The sequence below is a fragment of the Vanellus vanellus genome (assembly GCF_965231255.1).
Source record: "Vanellus vanellus genome assembly, chromosome: 4".
Classification (NCBI taxonomy): domain Eukaryota; kingdom Metazoa; phylum Chordata; class Aves; order Charadriiformes; family Charadriidae; genus Vanellus; species Vanellus vanellus.
In genome coordinates, this window is record NC_138909.1 from 83,288,619 (window position 1) to 83,301,211 (window position 12,593).

At 39.8% G+C, this 12,593-nt stretch overlaps 1 protein-coding gene across 1 annotated transcript in view; it reads right to left on the minus strand.

Annotated features, from left to right (window-relative positions):
• Positions 1-12,593, minus strand: part of WDR17 (WD repeat domain 17) — a gene marked incomplete at both ends in the record, with an annotated part of 51,929 nt that overhangs the window by 12,053 nt on the left and 27,283 nt on the right. The window contains 9 exons of the mRNA XM_082483114.1: positions 1,054-1,153; positions 2,065-2,156; positions 3,682-3,814; positions 4,217-4,281; positions 4,559-4,714; positions 7,103-7,228; positions 9,154-9,284; positions 9,394-9,543; positions 9,683-9,885. Of these exons, the coding sequence (XP_082339240.1) occupies positions 1,054-1,153; positions 2,065-2,156; positions 3,682-3,814; positions 4,217-4,281; positions 4,559-4,714; positions 7,103-7,228; positions 9,154-9,284; positions 9,394-9,543; positions 9,683-9,885 (1,156 nt within the window). The remainder of the gene's footprint in view (positions 1-1,053; positions 1,154-2,064; positions 2,157-3,681; positions 3,815-4,216; positions 4,282-4,558; positions 4,715-7,102; positions 7,229-9,153; positions 9,285-9,393; positions 9,544-9,682; positions 9,886-12,593) is intronic.

Below are 12,593 nucleotides of genomic sequence, written 5' to 3' on the forward strand. Positions count from 1 at the left end.
GCATTAATTAAACTTTACATATAATTTGGGTCTCTTGAATGAGTCAATAATTGTGCACCACGTGTTAGTTTTTAAATAACCAAATAGATTTCCTTTAGCAGAATCTTCCTTTATTCAAAGAGATTACACAGGCATAAAAAGCGTGATAGCAGTTCCTTTTAGTCTTAAGTAAGGATACTAGCTTTCAGAATACATATTTCCCCTATCTTTTAATGAAAGGAGACTCAAAAAAACCCCCAAAAAACAAAGAACCTCAAAACCCAAACTAGGAAGGACTCTCCTGTTCTCTCTGGGCAACTGGAGTTGCTGATAGGGATAACAGAATATTAAACAGTAATAGACTACACAACGACTCGAAATGTCTATTTTGAAATACAGGCATTAACTGATTATTGCTTTCTCTTGGAACAGCTCATTAAGATGGAATTTTACTTATTTTGGGGGATAGAGGAGGAAGAACATGTTGAGTCAACAACAAATTCCAGACAGAACGAGGAAAAGAAACAATTTGTAAAACTACAAAAAGAAAAAGAAAAGCTAACGAAATGTTTCTTACATGTCAGCCCTATTTTTGTGCTGAGGGGTTGTTTTTTTTTTCCTATTTACTTCACCATTTAGACCGCAACTTCTTCAAGGTTGAGACTGCATCTTATGTAGTACAATAAAGTCCCAGTTCTGAATGGGTCTTTTGAGTGACCATAAACAGTAAACAGCAATACCTATGCGTATATGTATATACGTAAGGTACTTCGGTACCTTATATTTTCTGATATAACAAGATGCTGTATATATGAAAATACAATTAATAATAATATACTACTTTCTGTGCACGACAGAAATCTTGAACTTAATAGAATCATGGGAGTTTTTCTACTAACTTCAATATTGTAAGGATCAAACTCTATATAAATACATACAAAGCAAATACCAAGTATAAGCAATACATTTTAGAACGTGGTCATACACGTTAAAAAACAGTTAATGTGGAGATGTAAAAAGGGAGTCAATGTTGGCCCTTCCATAGTTAAATAGGAAGAAAAAAAAAATAATTACCTCTATATTTTCAACCGCCAGATGGCAACATGCTGCAAGCACTGCATGGCCATCCTGGAAATACCATTCCGCCAGTTCTTTGCTGACTTTGTGCAGGAGCCTGCAAAAATAAGGCATGGATTCTGCAAGGTCAGTTAAAGGGTGGAGTTCTTAGGTTCTTAATTTATATATAAATCACCACATTTGCTTCTGTACCCTAAAATTCCTACATTTGACTTACAGATAATGACACCACTAGCTTTCAAAATACGGTTTGAGCTTTATTCACTACTTATGTTGGAGCATATTCAGGTGGATCAGTTTCTCAAAATCTACATCAGTCTGGAAATGCCTCTTCAGACCGAGAGAAGAGAAATCAAATATTTTGGGTATTCATCCTGTACTTGTGAACTCCGCATAAATCTCTCATTGGTCAAAAGCCACACATGTAAATGAAGGAACTACACAGCCTCCAAATTGCTTTTGTTACTACACATATCACTTGATAATGTGATTTAGGTTTTTGAGCACTGTCCTAAACATGGAGACACATGTTTTCTTTTGTGGGCAAATACAGGGAAAATATGGCTATGAGTGCACACCGTCAGAACTTCACTGATGATAAACTGTGGAGCTTCAGGAGAAGATGCAAAAAACTGAGTCTCACAGATACTTGTTAATGCTAAATCTTGCTCTCCTTACCAAAAGTTCCAAGTCAATATGCCACATATTAAAACATATTTAAGTGCACAGCAATACACCTTAAAGATCAAGCAAATGAAAACGATATTTATAATTATAATACGTACACATGAAAAATCCATTCGGTGCTAAAAGGAGGCACAACAGCGGAATTATTCAGTCTAGCTTCAGTTAGTTAGTAACTCTATCAACTAAGTACTAGAAGATGTAATATTTTGTTGTCGAATTCTACATTGCTGATGCCAAATTAAACCACTAAGGTATATCTCCCTTGATAACTTTATATCCTGCAGTAAAATGAGGCTTTGGATGTAAACTAGAACAACTTACTCATTATAATCGTCTGTATTGTTTCCACCAGCATTTGAAGATCCACTTGTTGTGGAGAGTGGTGACATTTGTATATTTCCCTCACAAGCTGCCTAGAAGTGAATAAAAAAATGGATTAATTAGTGCACCAACCAAAATGAATATGAAATGTGATTTTTTTCAGCAACAAAAAAAGAAAATCATCTAAGATCTATAAAAATCTTTCTAAAGCTTAGTTATAACAAAGGAAATGTTTAAACCAATGAACTTACTCATAGCTGTATCTTAGGCTAGTTTTAGCCAGCCATACAAGAAACTCTACAAAAGCACAAGATCTCTTCCTTCCTAGGAATTCGTACAGGATTTTTCCAGCATTTGAATACACTTAAAATGGACAGTGAGAGCTGTCCTAGATTTTTACAGCCCAGGGAGCAAGTGGCTCCGAGTGAAGGATGAACTCCATAGATACTTCCCAGTAGGTATAACAGCAAATCTGGAAAGGTTTATAGAGTGGCATAAGCTGAAACTTTTTCGTGTCTGGCAATAAATTATTTTTAACATTAAATGAGAAGAGATCAGTGTATTTTAAAAGGAAGTTCTTTCATATGCTTTAAGATGTAGCTGGGATAACAACATTAAAACCCAGGGCTCAGTTAAAAGTGAAAACAGAACAGTCCTGTTATTTTATCGCATAATATTATTTGATTAAACCTTTGAGACAAAGACTATTCTATGAATTGGAATAAAAGCAACCCCTGCAATGTCTCTCTTAGAAGAAGAAGATCTTTCCAAAGCTTTAAGGTGCTCTGAGGTTCAAACATTATGACATTAAATTTAAGTGTACCTCAAAGTTCCATTCTGGGCACTATTCAGCTACTATCAGAACAACAACAACGTACAGACAGACAATTCCTAAAGGACAAATTCACATGAATTATTAAAGTTTTTATCTCTGAGGCAACTGAACGTTCAAGGACATGTACGCATGAGATAATGAACCAGGGACAAATCTTGACAGTTTATTTAACAAACGATATTAAGTGTGCAGAAATTACTGAAAAAGAATAAAGGAAAGGTGAGAAAGAGTGAAACAAAGCGTCAGGTCTGGCATGTTTTGTGTGCCCTTTAATTTGTGCTTACATTAGGAAGCAGAAGGGACATATGTACTTTTTGGTAATTTCTTGTACTGCTTTCTGCATTCATTTAAAAGTTTGATTTCCTATATTGATTACTGCAGCAATTGAGCGGTTTCACCCCAAAATTGTACAGGAAGTAGTAGTATGACCAAGACCTCAGTAGAAATGCAAGAGAAATCCTACATGTCTTGGATGTCAAGGGCAATACTAACTGCTGAAAATCAGTTAATTTTCTACTTCAACCAAAACTGACTACATCAGTTTTCATTATGGGCATTTGATTGCAATTTAGAAGAATCAGGCTTAAAATCTGTAAGCATGAGCTACCTTTTTATGATTTCTGCATAAAAGTTGGCCAATAGAATATGAAAGTAAAGAGCAGGGTATGATTATTTAGCCATTTTGCAGAAGTGAACAGAGGTAGCCTTTTAAATATGCTTGTCATCTTCGGAGGTAGAAATGAATAGCTAAATACATCTCCCACGGTTATCCATAATAATACCTGTGCAACAAGCAGAGCCTCTTTAAGCTGGCCTCTTGAAGTAAAGAAAGAAACTAGCTTCTTCACATCTCCGATAGCTATACAGTATGGGATGACATCATCATTTTCTTCCTGAATTAACTGATCAGCTCTCCTAATTAAACAAACGAATAAATAAACAAGAAAAGATCTACATACATAATGGATCATTAAACCTCTCTCTATGGTATAGGTGTTAGATGAAGCCTTATAAAGTTCACTGAAACCCGTCTGCCTTTCCAGACCTCAGGAGACTTGCAAACTACGGATACCGCGCTAAAGGGTTTCCAGTTAAACCTGCAATTTATGCTCAACCCTTTAACTTGATTTCTGTACACAAAATCATTGTTGGAAACCCCGACAGTTCCACCCCAAAGCTTACCGAGCAAAAAGTAACATCACTAGAATGCTGTAAGAAAAGCCAAGCACAGCTGACGTAGGTATCCATTCTTCCCACTTGTCTGTGTCCTTTTATGGACAGAACCTACAATGCAGCATCACATTTTTATTACCTTACCTTTGCATTAACTTCCTCCAGTATTTCATCGATACACCAGGTGCAACTGAGAGCGCTTTGTCCCACTAGAAGAAAGCAGCAATACATTTAACATGATCAATTTATTTTGAGAAACAGCTGTATTTTTAACTATTTTCATGTTTCTTCCATTAAAAATAAATTTGTCAAGAAGGTTAAATAAGGAATGAGCCATGCATTAGACTGTATATGTTAAAAATAATATAATTGGAGCAAGATTACTCTTTTCTGCACTTATTTTGTTCTACCCCATCTTTGCTAGGGTAGCTGGTTTTTAGAAACCCTCATGCTTTATTGTTCTTCAATAACATTCCGATACTTTACCTCTCCAAGTTCTACCATTAGTTCACAATATCGCTGAATTTGTCCTAATCTTAGATGTATTTCTGCAGCTTCTTTAAGCCTCTCCTCTTTGCTTGGTGCACCAATACCACCTCCAAACTTGGACATTTTTACTGTTGTCAGTTCTTGTGCCTTGGACTGAGGGGGAAAAAAAACATTAAAAAAAGTAAAAAAAAAAATTACAGTTTTCTGTGACGAAAACAATTTTTCTTAAGAATGAACTACAGTCAAACATTACAATGGAATATAAAGGCTAGCATTTAAGAAAAAAAAAATCTTTTGAGAAAAGGCTAATTGGAAGAGCTTACAATGAGATTACAGCGAACTAATTAGAAGAGCTTACAATGAGATTACAGAGAACTATTTATATTGTTGAAGTAACTGTGTTAGTGTTTTGTTGCACACATACATTTTCCTCCATTACCTTCCTTTAATCTTTTTTACATATTTTTTTATTCTCAACCATTTTCTCATATGTAATAGTAATCCACACAGATGTCCATCATAAAAAATCTTGCTATTTTTGAATTCTTTTTTTTAAAATTTGTGAACATAAACCATACAGAGCCAGAAACTGTACTTATTACCATTATAATGGTGTCCAAATAAAGAAAGAAGAAAGATAGTAGGCTCAGCATGTGTCCTGATCTGTCATACCACGTTAAACACAAGACCAATAAAAGATTTATATTCCCAACCACTGCAATTTTTATATCAGTTGAAGAAATAAGACTAAATTTCTCCATCTGGCAGAGTCTGAGAAACAAGCTGCAACAGGAGCACATTTAACATACAAAACAGCAAAAGGAGCTTCACTCCACATCTCGAGAATTCTCAGTTTAACTCTATCATCAATGCACGTGAGACGGCATTTGGCTATTCATGGCTTTACAGCACCATGTATGGAGGATGAAGAACAAATTTTGAACATTCTTCACCAAAGTAAACTGCAATGCAGACCAACTGCAGCTGCCGAGAAAGGCAGAGCATCTGTTTTTTTAAAACAAACTATGTTACTATTTTATTTGGCACCTCTTTTTTGTCATTTTTGGGCTGAAGTCTCCAGTGTACCTTCTCTGTCTGCTACAAACAGAAAAATACACTTGCTTCAGGTCCCTACTTCATCCTGAAATGTCTAGGTGCTGCAATGCCATTACCCAGTTTCCTAAGGAAAAAATGGTGTTAGCGGCCGCACACAAGGAGCCAGCATCACCCTACCCTTACTTTCTCTTAGCGCTCTCAAGCAAGATTCTGAGTCAGCAAAAAGGGGACAAAACGCTTCTAAATTGAACACTTCATCCAGACCCACAGAACGATCAGTTATTCTAGGCCACCTGAGTTATGCAGTCACGTCGCAGGGATAAAGAGCCTGCTTGCACTGCAGGAGTCGAGAATGAGTTTCTTCTCCTTGGGCTAACTGGCTGAGAAAACTGGGTTTCGGACACACGGACACACGTCTCGAGCGTCTCAGTATTAGCAGAGTAGCTGCTATTATTACAGTTAACATCACCAATTAAACACTTCCACCACTAAAGAGTCACAAGGTATGTAGGACATTTGAAAAGTCTGTGATTTTGCAAAAGAGAGAGCTTGCAGCAGCAACCCGGGTGACCACAGACTCATGGAATGGTTTAGGCTGGAAGGGACCTTAAAGATCACCCAGTTGCAACCCCCCTGCCCTGGGCAGGGACACCTCCCACCAGCCCAGGTTGCTCCAAGCCCCGTCCAGCCTGGACTTGAACACCTCCAGGGATGGGGCAAAGCGCTGGCAGTGTTTAGCCCTGGGGGTGGCAGGGCAGTTAGGCAGGTCCTGATCCATACCAATAGATCTTTTTCCTCTCTTTCCAACCCAGACATCATCGTACGGGATTGTGTAGTATCCCTAAGGTGTCCCTGACTGAACCACACGCTGCACAAATCGTGTGCCTGCTTCCATATTCGCACATGCAGCTACTACTAAATTTGTGTTCTAGTACTCCAATCTCACATTCCCGCCCGAGTCGTTAATACAGATCTACAGCTGAAGAGCGACAGGTTCAAATTTTCCCACTCCTTCCTCCAGACAGCTTCAGCGCATATTTTCGCTGACTCTCCTCCACTTTCAGACATGAATTCCCTTGTCCCTGCGTCTGAACAGAACTACAAACTTCATGTTTATACAACCAAATAATTTGATTTTACTGAATGTGGAAGTACTGTATATATAACAGGGAAGACCAACTCGCTACACAGCTCAAGCTGTAGCAATGCTTGCTTTGCAATTTCTTTTCATTATTTTGAAAAATGCTTTTGTAGCTAAAACCATAACCTAGCATTTGAACACCGCGTGTGCATGAACTGATGCAGACTTAGCTAGCTGCAATTGTTCTAACAGACCAGTATTGCACAGAGAACCGATACTGCACAAACACATTTGGACCTAAAATAAATTGTGGCCCTTCTGTAAAGCATTAAACGTTATTTTTAAAGAGTGAAATACTATACGGATTAACTCCCATTTTCACATACTGTTTATGCTTCACTTACCATTCTAAATCTAATGAGATGTTTCATATGCATAATTCCTTTGCAGTAATTTTGTGGAAGCAAACTGTCATCCTGTCCTTTTATCACGGCGACTAAATCCCATAAATTTTTGCTGCCTCCTGGAGGCTAAAATTATTAGGGAAAAAAAGAGTTGTATTACAGTCATGTTCAAGAGAGAAACTTGAACTTATGAAGATATTGGAAAACATTTGTCAGTCAGTTCTAAGAAATACAATTATAGATTAGAAGCTTTACTACGAAGATGTGAATTAGTTCAAGATCATAGAATCACAGAATGGTTTAGGTTGGAAGGGACCTTGAAGATCATCTCATTCCACCCCTTCTGCCATGAGCAGGGACACCTCCCACTAGACCATATTGCTCCAAGCCCCGTCCAACCCGGCCTTGAACACCTCCAGGGATGGGGCAGCCACAGCTTCTCGGGGCACCCTGCACCAGGGGCTCACCGCCCGCACAGGAAAGAACTTCTTTCTCATGTTTATTTAAGATACTACAACTCCTTCAGTATTCTTAAAAGCTGTGAAGACACAGCAAGATCCACAACTGAGGTATCTGGTTATGCGCGGACATAGTTGAGGGCACGCCATGCGAGTTTTCTGTAAAGCAAAGGTGCGGGCCAGGTGAAAAACAACTTCAAGGCATGACTGCCACAATCTGGTTTACTATCTTAATATTAAATCTTAAAACAGACGCGTATAGTATAACTGTATATGCACAAAATCTTGCAGGCCATCAAGGTAATTTTTTTTTTTAATATTTTTATTGGTCTAGCATTTGAATCCTTCTGTAGAACTAGGACAATGGCTTAACAGTCAATGAGGTCTAGAAGAGAGTGAGTAATTAAAAGCTTAAAAAAACCCCAAACAACCATTCAACCTTTGACCTGAAGGAGCTTTTCTAAGAATAACAGGATTACAAGTTCAGAAGTTCAATTATTTCTGAGCCGGTAAAAAGCAGAAGATCCTCCGGGGGGGGAAAAAAAAAAAAAAAAAAAAAAAAAAGGCTATTCCCTCTTTTTACAGTCCTTTTAAAGTTCTTACTTGACTCCCCACTCCCCATAGTTTAAGTACAACATTTTATTACATTTTATTTTCTGGACTTAAAAAGCACTGAACACAGCTGATCAAAAAAAGTTTGTTCTTTGAAAATTCTAACCGTCTTATAACAGTTTTACTCTTGAATCACCATGGGACATCAAAATGTATCACTTCTGTAAAACAAGGAATTCCCTCAAAACATATATTTTAATAAACCAGGAAATTCCATGATTTTTAAGTGAGAAATATTGCTTCAGCATTTCTAAATCATACACTTCAGTTCATCTAGAAATCAAACCAAGTATTTTGGATGAACTATGTCTTTGTAGATCAGTGTACTGACTTAAATTACAACAGTGCTCAACACAAGCTGTAGATCTTGGTCATTTTTGTCCTCCTTCTACCTCAAGTTCAGCTCCTATGCAGGTAAGCACTCCCAGTTTACATTTTTAACTCAATTGCAGAGAAAGGGTGCAGTGATTTATAGGAAATATTACTGTGCAACGGAGCAAAAGCAAGAGATGGATACTGGGACACGGGTCATCCAGATCTACAGCTCCGGAAGGGAACACAGCAGTTGGGGCACTGACACTTGGGCAGTTCAAACCTAACCTGTAATGAGGGTATCCTTTTGATGGACTGAAATTAAAAACTCCAATGTAGTTTGATAAAATACATCTCGGCATTTTCTTCAATAGAAAATTCTTGTCAAATCAAACTTTTACTATGGCAAATTAAATTATCCCACCTATTTCACTATCCCGCCTATTTAAATTTGTGAAAAATTGGAGTTCACAACTGACAATTCAGTCATGGACATTTTTACATGCCGAAATGTTAAGTGATAGAATCGATTTCTGCATGTTTTCTGAGCTCCCTTCAAGAAAGGGAGAAAAAAAATGGTAGAGAAAAAAGAAATTTCAGTTTGGAGACTGCCTTCAGAAGAGAAAGTCACAGACACTGACAACATCCTTAAGTTTGCAGCATACTTACTGAAAAACATTCTGAAAACCACCGTAGTTTTTTTCCTCGAGGATTTCCTGTCAATTTTTCCACTTCTTGTTTAATATCCCTGGAAACTTTACCACACAGCAAAGGAGGAGCCCCAGATTCCACAGCACGATCTAACACACAGAAAGATTTATACATGACAATTAAAAATTAAGAAAAAAAAGAAAAAGAAGTACACTAACATACAGAAAATTAAAACAACGGTATATACAAGTTACTTACCTGTATTACCGATAATCTCATCCCAACATCTATCTGCCAAGATATTTATTTGCAGAGGGTTTATAAGAGGTGTCAAGGACCAGAGTCTCACAGTGGAGTCCCGAGAGCAAGAGGCCATAGTGAACGGACGACTGGGATGACACGTTAATCCTAGCAGAGAGGGCATTTAAAAATGTAGTCAAATAATTAAGTCTATCTAATAACCAGTTTGATTAAATTATTTTATAAAGCTTAAAATATTTAAAAATGCATTTCAATACAGAAATAAAACCACATTTTAAAATATTACCATATACGTCTGCACCATGATCATAAACTGTGTCCAAACACGTTCCATCTCTTGTGTCCCACACTCGAATCGTATAGTCCCAACTGCCGGATATTAGAAGATAAGGAATTTCGGGATTCCACATCAGTCCCCGTACTGGAGCTGTATGTCCACTAAGAACATTTATACAAGCATCCTGTGTATAATCCCATATTCGAACAGTACTGAAACAGAATAAAAAGACCTATGGCCATCAAACCACCGACTAAACATGATTCTCTGTCTACTTCAGCAATAGTCTAAGCTTCAAATTTATCAGAATATTTGTTTGCAGTATGTTTATAGAAGTTGTAACAGGAGAGGTTGGAGTCAATGCCCTTCACGTTTAGGATGGGGTACAAAATAGACCAAAGACAGTTCACCACAGTAAGAAACTATTCCATCCACTGGGGACTGGAGCATCTTTCTTATGCGGAAAGGCTGAGGGACTCGGGACTTTTTAGTCTGGAGAAGACTGAGGGGGGATCTTATCAGTGCTTATAAACACTTAAAGGGAGGGTGCCAGGGGGATGGGAACAGTCTTTTTTCAGTGGTGCCCAGCGACAGGACAAGAGGGAACGGGCACAAACGTGACCATGGGCAGTTCCATCTCAACCTGAGGAGGGACTTCTCTCCTGTGGGGGCGGCAGAGCACTGGCACAGCTGCCCAGAGAGGGGGGAGTCTCCCCCTCTGGAGCCATTCCAAACCCACCTGGGGGTGTCCTGTGCCACTGCTGGAGGTGCCCCTGCTCTGGCGGGGGGTGGCACTGGGGGAGCTCCAGAGGGCCCTTCCAGCCCTCACCAGTCTGGGATTCTGTGATCCACCACATAGTCTTTCAAAATCTCTCATGCACCATTACCTTACATGCCAGTGAGAGACAAGTTCGCCCACACGCCTGCACGCATAATAAATTTGCCTGTTAAGACTCTCAAGGGGAAAAAAATGAAAGAAAACCAAATCAAAACTGTGAGATCTATCTTTCCTATGGCTTTATCAGCCCTCTAACAGACCCAGGAAACTACAGATCTCTTTGTCTAACCTCAGTTCCTGGAAAAAAATATGGAGAAGATCATACTGTGTACTATTGAAAGGCATTTAAAGAACAATGCAATCATCAGGCACAGTCACAATGGGTTCACAAAGGGAAAGTCCTGTTTAACTAATTTGATATCCTCCTGTGATAAGGTTACCTGCCTAGTGGATGAAGAGGAGGCAGCGGATGTAGTTTTTCTGCATTTTAGCAAGGCTTTTGATATCGTCCCTCAGAGCACCCTTCTGGACAACCTGTCCAGCTGTGGGATGAGCAGGTTCATGGTGCGCCGCGTGAAGAACTGGCTGAAGGGCTGAGCTCAAAGGACTGTAGTAATGGGGTTACATCTGGCTGGCGACCGGTCACCAGCGGTGTTCCTCAGGGCTCAACTCTAGGGCTGGTTCTGTTCAATATATTTATCAGCGATCCAGATGCAGGAGTTGTATGCGCTATGAGCAAGTTTGCCAATGATACGAAACTGGGATGTGCTGTTGAATCTCTTGAGGGACAAGATGCCTTGCAGAGGGATCTAGATAGATTGGAGCACTGGGCAATGATCAATGGGATGAAATTTAACAAGTCCAAGAGCCGGGTGCTGTACCTGGGATGGAGTCACACCGGCCACAAGTATAAATTGGGAGAGGGGTGGCTGGAGAGCAGCGCTGCAGAAAGGGCCCCAGGGGTGCTGGTGGGCAGCAGCTCAGTAGGAGCCAGCAGTGTGCCCAGGCAGCCAAGAGGGCAACCCACATCCTGGGGGGCATCAGCACAGCATGACCGGCCGGTCAAGAGAGGGGACTGTCCCGCTGTACTCAGCGTTGGCGCTGCCTCACCTCGAGGATTCTGTGCAGTTCTGGGCACTGCAATTCCAGAAGGATGTGAAGGTCCTCGGATGTGTCCAGAGGAGGGCAACAAAGCTGGTGAAGGCTGGAAGGCATGCCCTATGAGAAGCAGCTAAGGACTTTGGGTCTGTCTTGGTTGGAGAGGAGGAGGCTGAAGGGTGACCTCTTGGCTCTCTACAGCTTCCTGAGGAGGGGATGTGGAGAGGGAGGTGCTGAGATCCATAAGGATGCCCGGGGATGGTTCAAAGCTGCACCAAGGGAGGTTTAGACTGGACATTAGGAAGCATTTCTCTACTGAGAGGGTGGTCAAACCCTGGAACAGGCTTCCTAGAGAGGTGGCCGATGCCCCGAGTCTGTCAGTGTTTAAGAGGCATTTGGACAACCCCCTTAATAACATGCTTTAACTTTTGGTCAGCCCTGGACTGGTCAGGCAGTTGGACTAGATGATTGTTGTAAGTCCCCTCCAACAGAAATATTCTCTCCTCTCCTTTGAACGTGGCATTTGTTACCTTGAGAAGTGGACACCACGCTATCTTAAATTGTGAAACTGCCACCACAATTACACAAGTAATGAGAAAGAATTCATACAGCTTTCTCACCATTTTTTAGTTCCCTTTTAACCAAGTAGAAGGCTGTTTTATGTATTTACATATATATTGTCCTACAGCAATATGTGCTCACGTGTGACCCCTGCGTACTGTTCCTCTGTACTGCGTAAGCCTGGGTGCTAAACAGGTCATCTGAAATAGTCCTGAGTTTGACTACCAACAGAAATGCTACCAAGTACAATAAACTCAAAAGACTGCTTGTTTTCTGTGTTACCTGGGACTGAGTTATTCAACAATCCCATTCCCTCAAAGTGAAGGTGTGACTGTGTTCCAGAAATCCCTCTGTAATCAAGACTTATTACACAGCCATGATTGGTAATAAAATCAGACTATCTCATGCTGATACTATGACAGAATTTTGGATTCACTATTTCTTGCTCAAGTGAAACAGAGAGGATTTACACATAAGAAGTTG